This window comes from Oncorhynchus gorbuscha, linkage group LG08 (assembly GCF_021184085.1).
Source record: "Oncorhynchus gorbuscha isolate QuinsamMale2020 ecotype Even-year linkage group LG08, OgorEven_v1.0, whole genome shotgun sequence".
Lineage (NCBI taxonomy): Eukaryota > Metazoa > Chordata > Actinopteri > Salmoniformes > Salmonidae > Oncorhynchus > Oncorhynchus gorbuscha.
Window position 1 is genome coordinate 45,681,952 of NC_060180.1, and position 20,343 is coordinate 45,702,294.

Sequence of the window (20,343 nt, forward strand, 5' to 3'; positions counted from 1 at the left end):
GTTGAACCTGTCTATCTATGGGTAACAGGGTTGATGTGTTATGCTCAAACCTGTCTATCTATGGGTAACAGGGTTGATGTGTTATGCTCGAACCTGTCCATCTATGGGTAACAGGGTTGATGTGTTATGCTCGAACCTGTCCATCTATGGGTAACAGGGTTGATGTGTTATGCTCGAACCTGTCCATCTATGGGTAACAGGGTTGATGTGTTATGCTCGAACCTGTCTATCTATGGGTAACAGGGTTGATGTGTTATGCTCAAACCTGTCTATCTATGGGTAACAGGGTTGATGTGTTATGCTCAAACCTGTCTATCTATGGGTAACAGGGTTGATGTGTTATGCTCAAACCTGTCTATCTATGGGTAACAGGGTTGATGTGTTATGCTCGAACCTGTCTATCTATGGGTAACAGGGTTGATGTGTTATGCTCAAACCTGTCCATCTATGGGTAACAGGGTTGATGTGTTATGCTCAAACCTGTCTATCTATGGGTAACAGGGTTGATGTGTTATGCTCAAACCTGTCCATCTATGGGTAACAGGGTTGATGTGTTATGCTCGAACCTGTCTATCTATGGGTAACAGGGTTGATGTGGTCAAACCTGTCCATCTATGGGTAACAGGGTTGATGTGTTATGCTCGAACCTGTCTATGGGTAACTATCTATGGGTAACAGGGTTGATCAAACCTGTTATGGGTAACTAGCCTGTCTATCTATGGGTAACAGGGTTGATGTGTTATGCTCAAACCTGTCCATCTATGGGTAACAGGGTTGATGTGTTATGCTCGAACCTGTCTATCTATGGGTAACAGGGTTGATGTGTTATTCTAGCCTGTCTATCTATGGGTAACAGGGTTGATGTGTTATGCTCAAACCTGTCCATCTATGGGTAACAGGGTTGATGTGTTATGCTCGACCCGCTCATTTTCCACCACAAAACAGAAAATGGCCAGACATCCTCACCATATTAAAACGAGAGTTCAGTTCATTTAATAGGGTTGACCTTAAAAACGAGGGCGGACGTAAATGAATCACATGAAATAAATCATCTTCAGAAATGACTGTCAAACCAAAAAAATAACTATGGCTTTATAATGATGGAGAGAAATGTTTGGGTTAAGTAGCTAGTAGTGCCTAAGTAACAGACCCTCTCAAAGACAATAAGCTAGCTAGCTAACTTTAGCCTAATGCTACAACGTTACCGACAGTATTGGACATTTTGAAGACTTCTGTTTGCAAGTCCATAACTATGGATGTTATTGTTACACTTTCTGATCTAGACTCTTTTGTTGGATCTTTCTTTCAACCAGGGGAGTGTGCAAAAGGGTGCCAATAAACCCAACTGTATATTGTTCAAGACACAGCACCGTGTGGTTAGTTGCCCCCCTGCACCTCCCTGATTCAGAGGGGTCGGGTTAAATGCGGAAGACACATTTCAGTTGAATGCATTCAGTTGTACAACTGACTAGGTATCCCCCTTTCCCAGTGGCTTGACAAAGTAAAAACGCTGAATCCATTTCATCCTCCATCCCTTAAAATAGCATGTAGTCTAGGGTGAGAAACAGTGCAACTAGCATTGTGGAACTTGAACTAGTGAACTTGTATTCAGAGATCCATTTTGGAACTAAGGAGTAATCCATGATGAAGAGCTTGTCTCAAGACTCATTACCAGTAATGTTTCGATTGTGGTGGCGTTTTTAACAATATCCCTACAGCTGCTTGGAGCTTTTGCATACAGTTCAAGTCTCAAGGGTTTCAGAGGAAAACTAGCCTAAGTATGTTGCTTACAAAAACATATGATTATGCCAGCTATGACATCACCGAACAATCAACCTCCTAACCTAAAGGATATGACTCAATCACACACAAAACTGCAAAAGGACCAGACCATTGTAATGGCTTTTATACCACATGTGGTTTCTCTGCTATGGCTTCCCTTGGCTTCATAGTCTCCTCATAGTAGGCTTCTGAACACAACGACAACTTCTGAAAAAATGGTTTAAAACATGGGGAAGACTTTGCGATGCACAATTTAATTAACTGCCTTAACTGTCAATCAACAACCATTTCTATGAAATGGATTGTGTGCCAACAATGCTCACTACGCTAAATATACATTTACATTTAAACCGGGGCAAACAGATCAACAGCTCAGGTGGACACACCTTTAGCAGCAAGACGGAGTGGGCGTCTCACACAATGCCTTTTCCATTCCAGCCTAATTTATGAGTCTAGGTTGAGCAGGAGAATACTGCAGCCTATGTAGACCCAGCCATCATCCGCATGCATTCAAACCAGGGCACACCGAATAAGAGGATGGTTTTAAGCAGCCCTGAGCTCTGGCCTAGTATCTTTTGGCACTTGATCTGAGGGTTGAGGATTGCTGGCTGGGAGCAGAAGCAGGACTGGAGGCCAAAAGAGAGAGAGAGGGAAGGAGGAAAGAGATTTTTTTTCAAATTAAAAAACATGTTGACTCCAATGCTTCCCACACTTGTACCAAGTTGGCTGGATGTCCTTTGAGTGGTAGACCATTCTTGATACACACTGGAAACTGTTGAGTGTGGAAAAACCCAGCAACGTTGCAGTTCTAGAATAATTGGTGCACCTGGCACATACTACCATAACCTGTTCAAAGGCACTTAAATATTTTGTCTTGCCCATTCACCCTCTGAATGGCACACAAATACAATCCATGTCTCAAGTCTTAAAAATCCTGGTTTAACTTGTCTCCTTCCCTTCATCTACAATGATTGAAGTAGATATAACAAGTTACATCAATAAGGGATCATAGACTGACCAGGTGGAAGCAATGTCGTGGAAAGAGCAGGTGTTCTTAACGATTGTACACACACACACACACACACACACACACACACACACACACACACACACACACAAGTTTGGGGTCACTTAGAAATGTCCTTGTTTTTTAAAGAAAAAATGTGCTTTTGTCCATTAAAATAACATCAAATTGATTAGAAATACACTATATACATTGTTAATGTTGTAAATTACTATTGTAGCTGGAAAGGGCTGATTTTTTTATGGAATATCTACATAAGCATACAGAGGCCCATTATCAGCAACCATCACTCCTGTGTTCCAATGGCACGTTGTGTTAGCTAATCTAGGTTTATCATTTTAAAAGGCTAATTGATCATTAGAAAACCCTTTTGCAATTATGTTAGAACAGCTGAAAACTGTTGTCCTGATTAAAGAAGCAATAAAACTGTCCTTCTTTAGACTAGTTGAGTAGCTTCAGAAAATCATCACCCTATTCTTGTTCTGAGAAATGAAGGCTATTCCATGCGAGAAATTGCCAAGAAACTGAAGATCTCATACAACGCTGTGTACTACTCCCTTCACAGAACAGCGCAAACTGGCTCTAAGCAGAACAGATAGAGGAGTGAGAGGCCCCAGTGAGCAAGAGGACAAGTACATTAGTGTCTAGTTTGAGAAAGAGACGTGTCACAAGTCCTCAACTGGCAGCTACCAGAAAAAAAAACACCAGTCTCAACGTCAACAGTGAAGAGGCGACTCCAGGATGCTGGCCTTCTAGGCAGAGTTCCTCTGTCCAGTGTCTGTGCTCTTTTGCCCATCTTAATCTTTTATTTTTATTTGCCAGTCTGAGATATGGCTTTTTCTTTGCAACTCTGCCATTGGAAAAGAACCAAAAAACAAAGCCAACTGGGATGCTATCTGGCCTTAAACAGAGTTCATGACCACTCTGACGGACCTAAAATTAAGGAAAGCTTTGACTATGTACAGACTCAGTGAGCATAGCCTTACTATTGAGAGAGGCCGCCGTAGGCAGACCTGGCTCTCGAAAGAAGGCAGGCTATGTGCCAATAAGATCAGGTGAAAACTGAGCTGCACTTCCTAACCTCCTGGCAAATGTATAACCCTATTAGAGAGACATATTTCCCTCAGATTACACAGACCCACAAAACAAATCCAATGTTGATAAACTCCAGCAAGAGTTGTGGCCACCAGTGAAGCACAAACACCATTGTAAATACAAACTATATTTATTGGTCTATTTATTTTCCCTTTCATACTTCAACTATTTGCACATTGTTACAAAACTGTACATAGCCAGGAATATAACATTTCAAATGTCTATATTATTTGAAACTTTTGTGAGCATTGAGGTGGCAGGTAGCTTAGAGGTTAAGAGCGCTGGGCCAGTAAACTTGGATATTATTATTTTTCCACTTTTGGATATGATTTTTTTTCCACTTTTGTTTATTATCTAGAGAGAGAGAGAGACAGAGAGATGAAAGCAAAGGAATGTCTAGTCTGGTGCCCTTGGGAGAGGAAGTGGAGGATAGAAAACGAGAGAAAGGAGAGCCTGGCCGGGCAGCGTCTCTGAAAGCCTGGGCATCCTGCCTTTCCTTTTCCAGCCAGGGTTCTCTGAACCTGGCCACGTTTCCACCAAGCTGCTGCCCTGAGAAAACAAACCAGCCACTGTAGGACTCCCATCTATGGTATGACTGTGGAAAATGTGGCCAGGGTCTATCAACAGGTCGCCCTAGTTAGCTTATAATTCAGTTTACATGGGCTTCCTTCTCTGACTGACCGCATTCCATAACCTGTGTGGGTTTAGCTAATAAATCATGGTACTGTAAATCAGGCTCACTACATGGCTAACTAATGCAATGAGAAGACCCCTACGCAAACTGTAATCATCATAACACCTTCAAGATAAATATATTGCAGTAAGCTAATGAATTCAACTTTGTGTAAAATACTGTTGGGGTTGATAAAAACCCATGAATTCTGCTTTTAAAAACTTCATAACACATTCATTACCAAATGGCATGTTTTACACTACATGTACTTTTCACCATTAAGATATAGCATTAGCTCATGACAGATTTCAGGGGCAGTTTGACTAATGTCACTTCGATGAAGTCAAAAGGTGAACTAAACGCATCACAATGCGGAGTGCCTCATTCGCAGAGTGTCTCATTCGCAGAGTGCCTCATTCGCAGAGTGTCTCATTCGCAGAGTGCCTCATTCGCAGAGTGCCTCATTCGCAGAGTGCCTCATTCGCAGAGTGCCTCATTCGCAGAGTGCCTCATTCGCAGAGTGCCTCATTCGCAGAGTGCCTCATTCGCAGAGTGCCTCATTCGCAGAGTGCCTCATTCGCAGAGTGTCTCATTCGCAGAGTGTCTCATTCGCAGAGTGTCTCCATCGTGGAGTGGCCTGAGAGTGTAGTGTATCTAACAGCATTTTCTGACACAGTGAGAGAAAGAGAAGACTGTTACTGACAGCTCTCCTGCAGTGGCGAGAGAAAGAGTCAGCCTCATATTTCCCTGTGCTCTGGTCTACTCTACAGAGTGAACAACGGTATGGAATAAAAGGCATCCGTGGTACGGTGTATTTGGGAGTGTTGGGTTACAGGATGTTTATATCGCATAGGAGAGGGCAAGGCGGCAGGTGCTGGGCCGCTTTAGAAAGACACACACATCCAACAGATTATGGGGAGAAAATACCCATACCCTCAACTCCAGAATAAACAGTAGGCCTACCTGGGCAGCATTAGCTCTATATACTGTACAAACCAATAGGCTATATTGTCAGTTAGCTCTCACTTAATTAGGCCATGTGAGATAGCAAGTAGATTACCAGTCCTCGAGATAGGAAACATTTGTCTGAAGTGATGAGGTCTGTGAAAGGAACTAGGCCACAGCTTGATCCATATAGGCCTTCATCTCCATGCCTGTCAAGTAGTCATGGTGGGACTGAATCTGCATGGGGGAGAAAAAGTCACCCCTTTCTTCCTTATGGACATGCCTTTAATTGTTTGACCTCACATGGTTTCAGTGCTATCCCGAACATGTTTTACAAATTCTGTTTAAAGGACGTGCATCATACTGTTAAGGCAGGCTAATCGAAATGATGGCACAACAGGTTAACCGTTTCCACCTCATCCGGTTGATATGCAACATTGATTACACTTGTATCAATGGGCCACCGCATGTGTATTGGTGTATTAATGAATCTCGGCACACAAGTGTATAAGTCGCTCATTGATGAGATACGGTTTCACAAATCTGAGGGCACTTTGTCTTTGCTGTCTGTCTCTTTTTATTTAACATGTCTTTAGCAGTACACTGACTAAGACTTAAGATGATGACCGTTGAGCAACCATGCTACAAAATGTGACAGGACGAACCCGTTCTGTTATTTAAATTATCTCTGTTGATAAACGTTAACCTAGCCTAACCTAGCCCAGCCCAGAACTGTGGATCACGTTTCTTGGCTTCACTCAACAAAGACCTTCATCAAGATAACACTTACCTGTTGCAATACTGTAGCCTGTGGTGTAGTGTTGACACTACTGGGTTGCAATATTGTCGCATACGACATGATGCCTAATTTGTGAGAGTGCAGTGTAAACACTGCCTGTGTGAGCTTCTGTGCCAGTAGTCTACCCAACATAGGCAACATTGATATACATAACAGTCACTCCTTCACAACTCAAGAAATGTAAACACTAACGCTACATGATGCAGAGATCTATAGTTACCTTGATCTCTGCAGTTCCAGTCCCGAGTTGGCGATCTGTCCTCCCTCTAGACAGCAGACCTGGGAAGCCTGCCTAGGGTGGGCAGCAGGCACGACTCCCTGAGTGTAGGTCTGGAGCCTGCTTCTAGTCGCGGCTGGTACTACAGAGAAGGACGAACTGAAAATCGAAGGACCGAAAGCATCCCCTTCCGGATCTGTACATACTGGAGCTGCAGCGGCGGGACCAATCCCAAAACTGGCTCGGGTGTTAGCAATCAGAGCCTGGTTTGCAATAGCGAGCGCCTGGGCGGCGGTGGGGATTGCTACCGCAGCGCCACTGCCAACCGCGTACAGCGGGCGCTCTGCTGTGGAAACCAGGCTCTGTCTAGTCCTGGCCTCAATTGAATTATCCTCTTCGATCTGATTGTCGGCATCATCTTGCACAGGTAGACCATCCAAAGAAATGTTACTGAGAAAAGACAGCGCGGCTTGTCTCCTCCGAGGGTCTATGCGTTTCCGCGTATGCTCGATACTGGAATACTTGATCTGAAGCGTGGATGTGTTGCTGCTCAAGGCAGCCGCCATGGTCCGCTTTCTGCTATACGAAGCTGCGAGCAGCGGTTTTGTCAAGATGACATTAAAAGTGTGTAAAGAGTGATTATGTATTTAGCAAATGCTTGTCTTTTAAGTGCAAGCGTTACACTGACTAAACACAGGATGGTCACGTGTGTGCAGTATTGTGAATTGTGGCAGCAGAAAAATTGGACCAATAAGCTTTCAGGGATACGTATGAAATGTTTTTTTCCTCCCCTCTTCTATGGAATTACTTTTGTGCCTTTTTAATATCAAACAAACCTTTTGAATTCGTGAATTAAATTCTTAATGCAAACAAAAATGATACTGAAAGCAAAACATTAACCCACACGTGTTGAGGTCGAATAAATAACATAGCATGGAAATAATGTGGAAAGGCAAGAACAAATACATTGTGAATGAATGCGGGAAAAAATGGTTTTAATTTAAACATTTTCAATGATTGCAAAGAAACGCTTCCCTCTTTGTCTGCAATATTTTCTTTCTTTGGTTACTTTACCCTGCCCGTCCTTCGTTTTAGCTGCCTTTTTTGGGGGTTTAAAGGGAAGCGTAGAAGATGCGTCTCTATTGGTCAACTGGTTTTGGAATGACAGGTCATCTTTAATTTTTTTTCACTATTTTTTAAAAACTTATTGAACTTTTCCATTTTGGATAAATAGGTCTCAGTGGCTACTAGTTAGCTAGACAGGGTAAAATGTACGACAAGAAGGACATGGGGAAACATCCTCGGTAAGTGTCTTTTTTAGGTAGTTAAGTTAGCATGGTTGTATCATTTATATCATCTATAGCAAGCAAGATATGATGCACTGAACTTACTCTGAAGTTACTCTAGAGGTACCGTATGTGGCTATTCGAGAACAAGGCTAAAGGAACTTACCATTCATTCCTACGAGTCCAAGGACTTTTTCTGTTTAAAAGGCAAATTGGCTCTGGAAGCCAAAACAGCCAAATACTCCATCTAAACATGAATCGATTCTCAATTGTGATACGGTTCTAGAAACATAAATCCCTCTACTTTCATAATATCACATCAAAATAATTTCACAAATACAAAATACACACTTGCAGAGGAGGAAGGGCTCATTCTAATGGCTCGAATGGAATCGAGTCAAACATAATTCCCTTCATTACAATGAGCCCCCATCCTCCTATTGCTTCTCCCACCAGCCTCCTCTGGTGTACACTGCTTTTACGGGTTTTAGCACAGTTGCAGGCGACAGTATTTTTAAGTGACAACGTGTTTGTGACGTCTGTCTTCTGTTTACAAACAGGTGTTTGGAGACACAGATAGCTAATTAGCACAGGTAGCACTCTGTCCACTGTCTGTTTTCAGTAAACAAGCACTGTAACATGGAAATATGGCAGCGTGGAAACCCTAACCCTAGAAAAGTGTGGATCAATTTAACCTTTAGTTTATTTTTTACAATTTATTGCCGATATGAAAGATAAGGTCCTAATGCTTCCAAAACCGTACCACAAGCAATTCGTGTTAGTATTCAAACCGAGCATCACAGCTCTTAACACTGGGGCCCCACAAGGGCGCGTGCTCAGCCCCCTCCTATACTCCCTGTTCACCCATGACTGTATGGCCATGCACGCCTCCAATTCGATCATCAAGTTTGCAGACGACACAACAGTAGTAGGCCTGATCACCAACACTGACAAGACAGCCTATAGGGAGGAGGTGAGGGCCCTCGGAGTGTGGTTTCAGGAAAACAACCTCTCCCTCAATGTCAAACAAAACAAAGGAGATTATCATGGACTTCAGGAAACAGCAGAGGGAACCCCCCCCCCCTCCCCATTCACATCGATGGGACAGCAGTGGAGAAGGTGGAAAGTTTTAAGTTCCTCGGTGTACACATCATGGACAAACTGAAATGGTCCACCCACACAGACAGTGTGGTGAAGAAGGTGCAACAGCACCTCTTCAACCTCAGGAGTCTGAAGAAATGTGGCGTGTCACCTGAAACCCTCACAAACTTTTACAGATGCCCAATTGAGAGCATCCTGTCGGGCTGTACCACAGGGATCTCCAGAGAGTGGTGCGGTCTGCACAATGCATCACCGGGGGCAAACTACCTGCCCTTCAGGACACTGACAGCACCTGATGTCACAGGGAGGCCAAAAAGATCATCAAGGACAACATCCAGCCGACCCACTGCCTGTTCACCCCGCTACCATCCAGAAGGCGTGGTCAGTACAGGTGCATCAAAGCTGGGACCAAGAGACTGGAAAAACAGCTTCTGTCTCAAGGCCATCAGCCTGTTAAAAAGCCATCACAAACACAGAGAGGCTGCTACCTACATACAGACTTGAAATCATGGGCCACTCTAAATGGATTACTAATCACTTTATTAATTCCACTTTAAAAATTGTTTACATATCTTACATTACTCATCCCATAAGTATATACTGTATTTTATACCATCTATTGCATCTTGCCTATGCTGCTCAGTCATTGCTCATCCATATAAACTCAATAGAAACGTCCTCTCACTGTCAACTGCGTTTATTTTCAGCAAACTTAAAAAATTTTTTATATTTGTATGAACATAAGATTCAACAACTGAACAAGTTCCACAGACATGTGACTAACAAATATTGAATGTGTCCCTGAACAAAGGGGGGAGGGGGTTCAAAATCAAAACTAACAGTCAGTATCTGGTGTGGCCACCAGCTGCATTAAGTACTGCAGTGCATCTCCTCCTCGTGGACTGCACCAGATTTGCCAGGTCTTGCTGTGAGATGTTACCCCACTCTTCCACCAAGGCACCTGCAAGTTCCTGGACATTTCTGGGGGGAATGGCCTTATCCCACACCCTCTGATCCAACAGGTCCCAGACGTGCTCAGACGGGCTCTTCGGTGGCCAATACAGAACACTGACATTCCTGTTTTGCAGGAATTCACGCACAGAACAAGCAGTATGGCTGGTGGCATTGTCATTCTGGAGGGTCATGTCAGGATGAGCCTGCAGGAAGGGTACCACATGAGGGAGGAGGATGGCTTCCTTGTAACACACAGCGTTGATTGCCTGCAATGACAACAAGCTCAGTCCGATGATGCTGTGACACACCGCCCCAGACCATGACTGACCAATCGATCGAGCTCCGGAGTACAGGCCTCGGTGTAACGCTCATTCCTTCATCGATAAACGCGAATCCGACATTCACCCCCGGTGAGACAAAACCGCGACTCATCAGTGAAGAGCACTTTTTGCCAGTCCTGTCTGGTCCAGCGACAGTGGTTTTGTGCTCATAGGTGACGTTGTTGCCGGTGATGTCTGATGAGGACCTGCCTTGCAACAGGCCAACAAGCCCTCAGTCCAGCCTCTCTCAGCCTATTGCGGACAGTCTGCGCACTGATGGATGGCTTGTGCGTTCCTGGTGTAACTTGGGCAGTTGTTTCCATCCTGTACCTGTCCCGCAGGTGTGTGATGTTCGGATGTACCGATCCTGTGCAGGTGTTGTTACACGTGGTCTGCCACTATGAGGACAGACACCTGTCCATCCTATCTCCCTGTAGCTCTGTCTTACAAGCTGACTACACCGCTTGCATCACGTGTGCGAGCGTTGCAAAATAAATTTAGAAATCTATATTATTCAATAATTTCACCCACACTGCTCGCGCGCTCCAACGAGCGTCTGCGTTGCCAAGGGCTAAAATAGAAGTCAGTTCTGTTTCTGACACCTCTCCCATCTCCTTGTTGGTTTATAGAAGCAGGTACCCACGTGCCATCTCCTCATTGGTTATACCCACGTGGGTGACTGAAAGACGAACGAGGTCGGTGGCAGTAATGCACCTAATTTATGAATGTTTCCAATTGCAATATCAAGTCAAGAGAAGAAAAAGCCTGGAAGGAAGAGAGATAACTAGAAACGATTTGGTTGACCATTTTATGTGTGGATTAATTGTCGACGTAGAGGACCTTGTGCATTTCAGGTAAAATAACAACTCAATGTTTATATCCCAGGACAAATTAGCTAACAACAGCAAGCTAGCTAAATAGGACAAATTAGCTACCAAGTGCAAGCTAGCTAGCTAAATTTCCATAAAGGTTTAATGCTTTTCGACCTGTCCCCAAATTAATGTAATTGGTTCAGAGTTTGTTTTGATATTTTAACTTGCATATCGTGATCACGTTTGGTGTGGGGAGGACAAAATAAATGTATGCATGATGACGAAGCAGGTTTGGGTTCCGTGTGTTCTCACAGTACGAACATTGCAATTATCCCTGGCCAGATCTACAGTCCTCATGCCTCTTTGCAGGATGGCTAAGGCACGTTCACGCAGATGAGCAGGGACCATGGGCATCTTTCTTTTGGTGTTTTTCAGAGTCGGTAGAAAGGCCTCTTTAGTTTTCTAAGTCTTCATAACTGTGACCTTAATTGCCTACCGTCTGTACAATGTTAGTGTCTTAACAACCGTTCCACAGGTGCATGTTCATTAATTGTTTATGGTTGAACAAGCATGGGAAACCGTGTTTAAACCCTTTACAATGAAGATCTATGAAGTTATTTGCATTTTTACTAATTATCTTTGAAGGACAGGGTCCTGAAAAAGGGATGTTTATTTTTTTGCTGAGTTTATTTATATGTATATATTCTTATTCCTTAGATTTGTGTGTATTAGGTAGTTGTGGAATTGTTAGATATTGCTGCACTGTCGGAACTAGAAGCACAAGCGTTTCGCCACACTCGCAATGACGTGTATGTGACCAATAAAATGCTAAACATGTGTATGTGACCAATAAAATTTGATTTGATTTAGCACTGAGATGCAGTGCCTTAGACCGATGCACCACTCGGGAGCCTGACAGAAGTCGGTATCCTATATTAGGTAGGTCTACTACTACTTGGATAGGTAGGTGGTGGAGGTTGGAAGCCTAGAGGTAGAGAATATCTACATTATGGATGCAAGTCATTACTTTGCACTGATTCTCCCCGTAGGCAGTACCAATATGGATTTAACCTAAAAGTCATGTGACTGTGTCCGTTGCATCCCGATTCTCCAACCTGCACTTGCACACTTTTCTTGCAAGGATTTAGTCATGCTGGAAACTCCATCCTGCTAATGCTTACACACCTATCCTATGCTTTTAAATCCATGACGAGGTGTATGCAAGTGTAGACTTCAGGAGAAGGGTAGAGAAGTGGGACGTAGCCCTTGTGTGCTCTCTCAGCCATCTCTGTCTAGCCCTGTAGCTGAAGCCTACAGCAATATTCCGATTAAATTGCTACTCTACGGCATGGTAGTGTTTACAGTAGAGTTTAAATGGAATTATATTCTTATTGTAGTGCCACCCCCCCACCTAACAGTGTTAGGTTTCCATTCATGTTAACCTATTTGCATAATTTGTGCTCATTTATTCCACAGGCGGTTGTGGCTGATGACCTGTCTCCATAGCTGAGAGAAGCCAAGGAGGAATATCACTTAATTCCCAACAATACTGCTAATATTTCTAACTGTACCGATGAGAACGAGTAGGGCAGACTTATACAATTACAATACAGAAATGTTCTTGCTCTTTAGTGAAGTTCTGCCAATCATATTTTGGAAACCATTTATCAAGGAAAACGAGTTGAACACTTTTTGTGGAAATTGTAATCTGTTTCTTGAACACCAGTGTTTCATCTAAGGACAATAAGGGATATATCCTTAATAAAATAATTGATGGTTAATTGTGTATGGACATGACAATTAACTAACACTTATCTGCTTTATGCTTCTGATTTTCCAGTCAACATTAACAAGGAAAAACTATACACAATAATGCAGCTTTAACAGCATTGAGGCAAGTAACAGTTTTGTCAACTGTCTACCCAATGACTAGCTCAAAGAATGTTATGTCCATCTATTCTGTCTATTCATATTTAACAAATACACATAATTTGGATCTATTGTTACTGGCCATATAAGCATGGATTGATGTGTTTAGAAAATAGTTTTTTATGTTGCACTGCAGCTATCTAGCAAAAGTACCAGTCATATCAAAGACTTGTATAACTAACCCAAGATAAGACGACAGCCTGTCGTTTTCAATGGGAGCAAATTAATCATAATGGTCAGAATAAGCAAGGAGGTGAGCAGCTAGGATGTAAACAAACTGGATCATTGGGTGAGGCTGACCAGTCACTCCAAAACCGGATGACCAATAGAGACTCAACATTTTAGGCTTCCTCTTAACCCCGTGGAATGAATGTACCAACACTTTGCAACAGCAAAAAAAAGGCAGCGAAAGCACATACAGAACAGCGAGACATATATTTTACAAGATGTATAAATGTGAAGCATATGGTTGGCGTTTCCATTCACTACCAAATATAATGGTGAGAGGAAGCCCAGTGGCCGGAAGTAGGAGAAGATGGAGCGAGATAGCGTTAGGCTAACATTCTGCACATTTTCTTATCGATTTTAAACATTTGATCTAAATACAGTTTTCTGTTTCCAAAACTAGAATATGTTGCGAACAGAGTGGACAACATTTTGTAGACTTTACCTTTGCCAAAGTAAAAAAAAAAAAGAAGAGAAGCATTGATAAGGAAAGCATAGCGCGTATTGAGTCGTTGCACATATGCACGTCACCGAGTACGCATTCCCTAACGGAAATGCAGGCTAGAATGCCCCAACAGGCTCTCGATAGCTGGTGCTTGGCTCGGTCCACCTCTTCGCTTGTTCTGCCCACTATGATTAATTTGCTCCCATTGGAAATGACAGGCTGTGGTCTGTATTGGGTTAGTTATAAAAAATATTTAGTGAAAGCAAAGGTCGGGGTAACATAAGCAAAGATAGAAAAACTTAAAGGCAAAGACTGGAAGGTTTCACTGAAACCTTTTTTGGGGGGAACTATAGTGTGCTTTGGTGTCATATTGTGTAAGTAATTGGTTAAATAACCTATACATTCTACCCTAATCCCCTAGGCCTCCAAGACTTCAAAGCATAAATATTGAACATTTACTGCATGGAAGCCTCTAAAATACCTACATTGAATCTGTAAAACAACAGATCTTGATATTGAAAATAAGTGGGCTGAGCATTTTTTGAGCAAACATATATAAAGATCAGTCCACTATATTTCTATATGTGCCATTATAGCTTCTGCGACAGCATGGTCAGAGCCATTGAGGCTACAACCCGTAGGAATCCCTATCCAGTTGACTACTTTAAAATGGTGGAAGCCCTCAATGGCGCTGTCCCTGCCATAAGATTTTGGCCACTACAGGCCTCTATCCTTCTCTATGGGTATATTGGGGTTGTGTCATTGCTTCGCCCACCTAGCAATGAGTTTTTGTATGAAGGTCAATGAGAGGTTTATTTGATCGAATAGTGTCGTAATGCTTAAGTTGTTACGAGTGTACTGATATAAGTAGAACCCGTGACACCCCGGCAACTTTTAGAAAAAACACAGTATCGGAGTTGTCTCGAGATGGCTATGCATATTCATGACAGGCTAGTAGCATCGAATCTCTCTCCATTGAATACAGGCGGTTGACGTCAACAACCCTTATACAATATTAAAAAGGTATTACAATAATGAGATGTATCCACCAAGCCAGGGAAAGGATAGGTGGGAGCAAGACAGCCCGCCGTGCCGCTTTGTGGACAACGACTTCCATTGTTAAGGTGAAGGGACATCTTGTCAGTATATACATAATCTTCGGTTGCATCCATTTACATGGAGCAACATCACATGCGCACTAGCGCTCAGTGTTCACAGAGTGAAGATATTGGATGAAAATGTGTACCCTCATGTGCTTTATGTATTGATTTGATATTAATTAAAAAAATATTGGATGAAAATAAAATGATAATATCTTCGGCTGTGAGTGACGGGGAAAAAATGGCCTCAGCAACCATTATTTGAATAATTCAATGGATGTTTTGTGCATAAAGGTGATGACGAAAGTGTCATTAGGAATTTTCAAATCTGACTTCTCTATTTGCCGTCTATATGGAAGTTGTATTTTTGGGCCGGGCGTCAGTTAAACTGCAGTACCGAAGCAGCACTGTAGGAGCAGTTGAAACAGTGCTCTAGACCAGAACCCTGGCCCCTCGAGTGGAACCTGCACTATTTCCAAAATATGCAATTCTGCATTTCTGCAACATTTGCGCCATCTGTCTGCTTTACATGGTTTAGTCTGATTTAGTAGTCAGGTTAGGACATTTTTAGACTAAATTTGCCAATATCACAATACTGCAGTTATACACCAATACAAAATAGTGCTCATTAAACTGAGTCTGCGTTCACCAATCACCAATGTGTAGTAGGAACCCCTTTGGGTGGCATTAGTGTTTTTGCCTTTCATTCATGGAAGATAGTTCCCTAAAACACCATCCAGGAAGCGGTGTTATTTAGACAGTTTATGATGAAAAGGCCTCCACTCACCACTGGATGTCCCTGTGGCTCTTCTAATCTCACTGTGTTCATTTTAAACCCACACCGGCTCCCATGTCAGATTATTGCTGAAAAAATCCTAACCAACTCCTGCAATTGAGGAGTAGACGAGGGCTGCTAGTAGTGTCAAGTTGAACATTCTTTCCTGAGAAGACAAGCAGTCAAAAGCATTGGGGTGATTGATATTACTCTGACCTCTGGTGAGTCAACCACACTGTCCCACTAATACACATCCAAATGGAGTTTTAGACTGACTACTGAATAATAGTGCAGAGGAAGTTAGGGGATGACTTTTAATGATTTAATACCTATAATTGGGGCTAGGGGTAATTGGGGCCAGGAGTTTTTCAATTTCTGGTAAGGTCAAATGTTCAGGAAAACTCCTGGCCCTAGCTATAGTAACTTCTGTAGTTGGGTGTGGATTTTGAGTAACTCTTGACACTGATCCAAGCCCATGCTGCCCAGTTGTTTTATTACTTCCTAACCACAGTAGCGGAACACTACTGTGCAATGCCATACAATGATGTAAAATGAAACCAGTGTGCACTGCAGATCTTAGGCTCAGATGTCTTAGGTTAGATTCTGTCTCTGAACTGCAGGTCCTTTAGCCACCTACCATTAATCTGAGAGAGAGAGAGAGAGAGAGAGAGAGAGAGAGAGAGAGAGACGCGGGCTACGGCTCCGACTCCTACTACCCCATCCGTCGCCGTGAAACACTGGACTTCCTGTGTTTGTGTGAAACTTCCTACAGATGAAGTGCTTTGGCACCTCATTGTGAGCCGCAATGCACATGACTCTGCTATTACTTTAGAGTCGATTAAGGAAAAACATGCCAAGTGTTAGAGCACCATAAATTATTACGAGCACTACTCCTGAAGGGTTATGAGGTGCGGACAATACAGACTTGTCCAAAATGATTGGCACCCTTGATAAAGATGAGCAAAAATGACTGTATAAAATAAATTATTCAAATACTGAACTATATTGTGTGCTCAAGCAAATGAGTAAATTATATTCTATACTAATACAATTGCTCAGAGAATTATATTTTGTTTAACAAGTAATATGTTTTTCCCCTCAAATATACTGTAGGTGTCATAATTATTGGTACACCTAAAGATTCTTCTAAATAAAAATCAAACAAAATCAAATCTGCATTAACATTCTAATTTTTTAAGTTCATCTCAGCTCAAGGAACTGTATTGTGGCCTTCCATGGCTTCCCGTATGACTGGGGTGTAAAAATGAGGAACACGCATGTAAAATCCCTTTGTCATTGGTCACCATGGGAAAAGGCAAAGAGCTCACAAATGAAAAAATACTAAATGGTTGTTGACCTTCATAAATCAGGTAATAGGTGCAAAAAATTGCAAAAGAATGACATTTACCACCTACCACTATGAAGGCAACGATTAAGAAGTTTAAAGTAAACATGCCTGGTATTGGATGCAAGTGTTTCTTGTCCCCATGGACAGTGAGGAAGATGGTTTGGGAGGCAAACACAAATCCAAGGGCTGAATTACAGTATGTGGTCACATCTTCGGGTCACCATGTCTCCAAATCTACAAATAGATGCCACCTCCAAACCAATAGGCTCTTTGGAAGGGTTGCCAGAAAAAAACAACTTTATTGAGAGCAACAAAAACATGTAAATGCCTGAAGGTTCCTAAACATTGTTGACACTTGGATTGGAACCGGTGTTATGATCAGATGACAGGAAAATAGAGCTCTTTGGCCATGCACACCAGTGGTGGGTTTGGCCTCAGAAGAAGGATGCATATGCATCTTAATACCTACTGTAAAATACGGTGGAGGATTTTTTTATATTATGGGGCGGTTTTGTTTCCACTGGTCCTGGGACCCTTTTTGAGGTCAAGGGCATCATGAACTCTACCATGTACCAGGACATTTGAACCAAAAACCTGGTTGCCTCAGCCAGGAGGCTGAAACTTGTCCGCAAGTGGATCTTCCAGCAAGACAATAACCCGAAGCATACGTCAAAATCCATTATCCTACATTTTGCAATCGCCATCTCAGTCTCCCGACTTGAACCCCATTGAAAACCTGTGGTTTGAATTGAAGAAGGCAGTCCTTAAGCACAGAAAAAGGATATTGAGGATCTGGAAAGATAGTCTAATGGTCTAAGATCCCTCCCAATGTGTTCTACAATCTCATAAAACATTTTAGAGAAAGGCTCAGTGCTGTTATCCTCGCAAGTTGAGGGTGCAGAAACAGGGATGCCGATAATGTATCTTTTTGACAATTAGTTTTATGACTTGTTAAACAAAAATCTCTTTCTCTGAACAATTGTATTAGTATAACATAATATCATTTAGCTCAGTATTGGAATTATTTATTTGATACAGTCTTTTTTTGCTCACCTTTATCAAGGCTAACTTTGGACCTGACTAGTTTACATCAAGCAACAAATGGGAGTGGAGGGATATTGCGTATGATGGTAATAAAAAAGAGAGGAGGATGAGAAACGAAAAAGAGATGAGCCAGGAAAGGGGGACGGTGAGGGTGAAATATCTTAAACGATGCAATTGTTTATTCTATTTTTTTTTAAATCCATTATCTTACTTGGCATGAATCAACGTCAGATACTTTCTTCAGCTTTGAGTCAGGACTGTCGAGGTTTTTGTTAATACTAGTGCTGGGAAAGTCTGTATCTTTTTGTTTTTCAACCAGTAATATTTTGAGCTAATGCAGGGTACGGCAATTAAAATGCCTGTCAAGCTAGTATCAGGGGGTGTTATTGTCGCTTGCCTTAGTTGGGCTTGCTTGGAGAAGGACACACTTTGTATGCATGCCTAGAACACACACACACACACACTTCCAGAACGCAGCACCCTAGGTCAGCAGCCACATGGAAAAACCCAACAAGACCTTCATCTTTAACACTTCACCGTGGCATGAGCATGGAAAAACACAGCCCATCATGACTGCAGAACATTTTATAAATCCCTAACAGCCATAGCAACGAAACCCTTTCTGTAACATGAGAAATAAGGTAAGTCGTTTAAATGGCCTTTTAAAGCTTTGATATGCCCCGAGGAGAGCAAAAAAAGATATATCAAAATTAGCCGTGTTCAGATTAGTGGGTGTGTTGATGAAAGATTAAGATAAGAGGGAGAGTGTGAGGAGGGAGAGCAGCACTTCTACTGTGTGAGCGCCTACAGTAATGTAATGGGAAAAAGAGGGTCTTATCAGTAGCTAACAGCTAAAGATCTCCCTGTGGTTCACCTCCATTCATATTCCAGATGCAGCCAAGTCAGTATTCGACGTCCATCCATGTCTGAGGGCGTCGGGAGATGTGGAAATCGGCCACTAGGGGCAACAATGAGCTCTGCTATCTTCAAGTAGGTTGTGGTTCAGCCAGGGCGATGGGGATGGCGGATGGGCATTTCCCTCTCATTCCAAAGGTTGCAAGTTCGAATCCAGCGATGTTTTCAGCCTATCCCAAACCTCAACCGTTACCTTAACCATTTGGAGTTAATACCGAACCTTAACATTTTTGAGTTAATGCGTAAACTTAACCCTAACCATAAAAATTCCAGAGTTAATGCCTAAACTTCACCTTAAACTCTTTGAAATTTGACGTTTGCGGCAACTTCGAAATGTGACGTTTGCGACAACTTCAAAATTTGACGTTTGGAAAACATGCATTAACGTCTAATTTTGACGTGAGACTGTGAGAGCTAGTTGCTGGATGATTCATATACACATAGACCCTCATGAGGAAGGGGTAGCTCTCTGGATAATCTTAGGAATTTCCCTCTGAACTGGTTTGGATTGCGCTTTTAGGTCAGACTTTACATTGAGTGCATTTTTTCTCCTTTAGTAATTCTGTAATTACAACTTAATGTAAAGTTTTACACACGTAAGAGGATCTTAATTATTAAGAGAGAGAAAATAACAGAAAGTTAACAATTGTATTGGTCACATACACATATTTAGCAGATGTTATTGCGGGTGTAGAGAAATGCTTGTGTTCCTAGCTCCAACAGTGCAGTAGTATCTAACAATTTACAACAATACACACAAATCTAAAAGTAAAAGAATGAAATTAAGAAATATATAAATATTAGAACGAGCAATGTCGGAGTGGCATTGACTAAAATACAGTAGAATAGAATACAATATATACACATATGAAATAAGTAAAGCAGTATTTAAACATGATTTAAACCGTATTAAAGTGACCAGTGATTCCAAATCTATATAGGGCAGCAGCCTCTAAGGTGCAGGGTAGCGTAACCCGGTGGAAGATAGTTAGTGATGGCTATTTAACAGTCTGATGGCCTTGAGATAGAAGCTGTTCTTCAGTCTCTCGGTCCCAGCTTTGATGCACCTGTACTGACCTCGCCTTCTGGGTGATAGCAGGGTGAACAGGCCGCCCCCGGGTGATACAGCCCGACAGGATGCTCTCAATTGTGCATCTGTAAAAGTTTTTGAGGGTTTTAGGGGCCAAGCAAATTTCTTCAGCCTCCTGAGGTTGAAGAGGCGCTGTTGTGCCTTCTTCTCCACACTATCTGCGTGGGTGGACCATTTCAGATCGTCAGTGATGTGTACGCCGAGGAACATAAAGCTTTCCACCTTCTCCACTGCGGTCCCGTAGATGTGGATAGGGGCGTGCTCCCTCTGTGTGTCCTGAAGTCCACGATCAGCTCCTTTGTTTTGTTGACTTTGAGTGAGAGGTTTTTTCCTGGCACCACTCTCCCAGGGTCCTCACCTCCTCTCTGTAGGCTGTCTCGTCATTGTTGGTAATCAGGACTACTACTGTTGTGCCGACTGCAAACGTGATTATTGAGTTGGAGGCTTGCATGGCCACGCAGTCA

General features: G+C 42.5%; 1 protein-coding gene across 2 annotated transcripts in view; it reads right to left on the minus strand.

The window, feature by feature from the left end:
* LOC124041724 (CDK5 and ABL1 enzyme substrate 1-like) overlaps window positions 1–7,267 on the minus strand; it is a 30,214-nt gene extending 22,947 nt beyond the window's left edge. The window contains exon 1 of one of the 2 annotated variants that reach the window (XM_046359643.1): window positions 6,539–7,267. In XM_046359643.1, the coding sequence (XP_046215599.1) occupies window positions 6,539–7,101 (563 nt within the window). In that variant the 5' untranslated portion in view covers window positions 7,102–7,267. The remainder of the gene's footprint in view (window positions 1–6,538) is intronic. The other variant, XM_046359644.1, reaches the window with a different exon arrangement.
* Window positions 7,268–20,343: the final 13,076 nt, after the last annotated feature.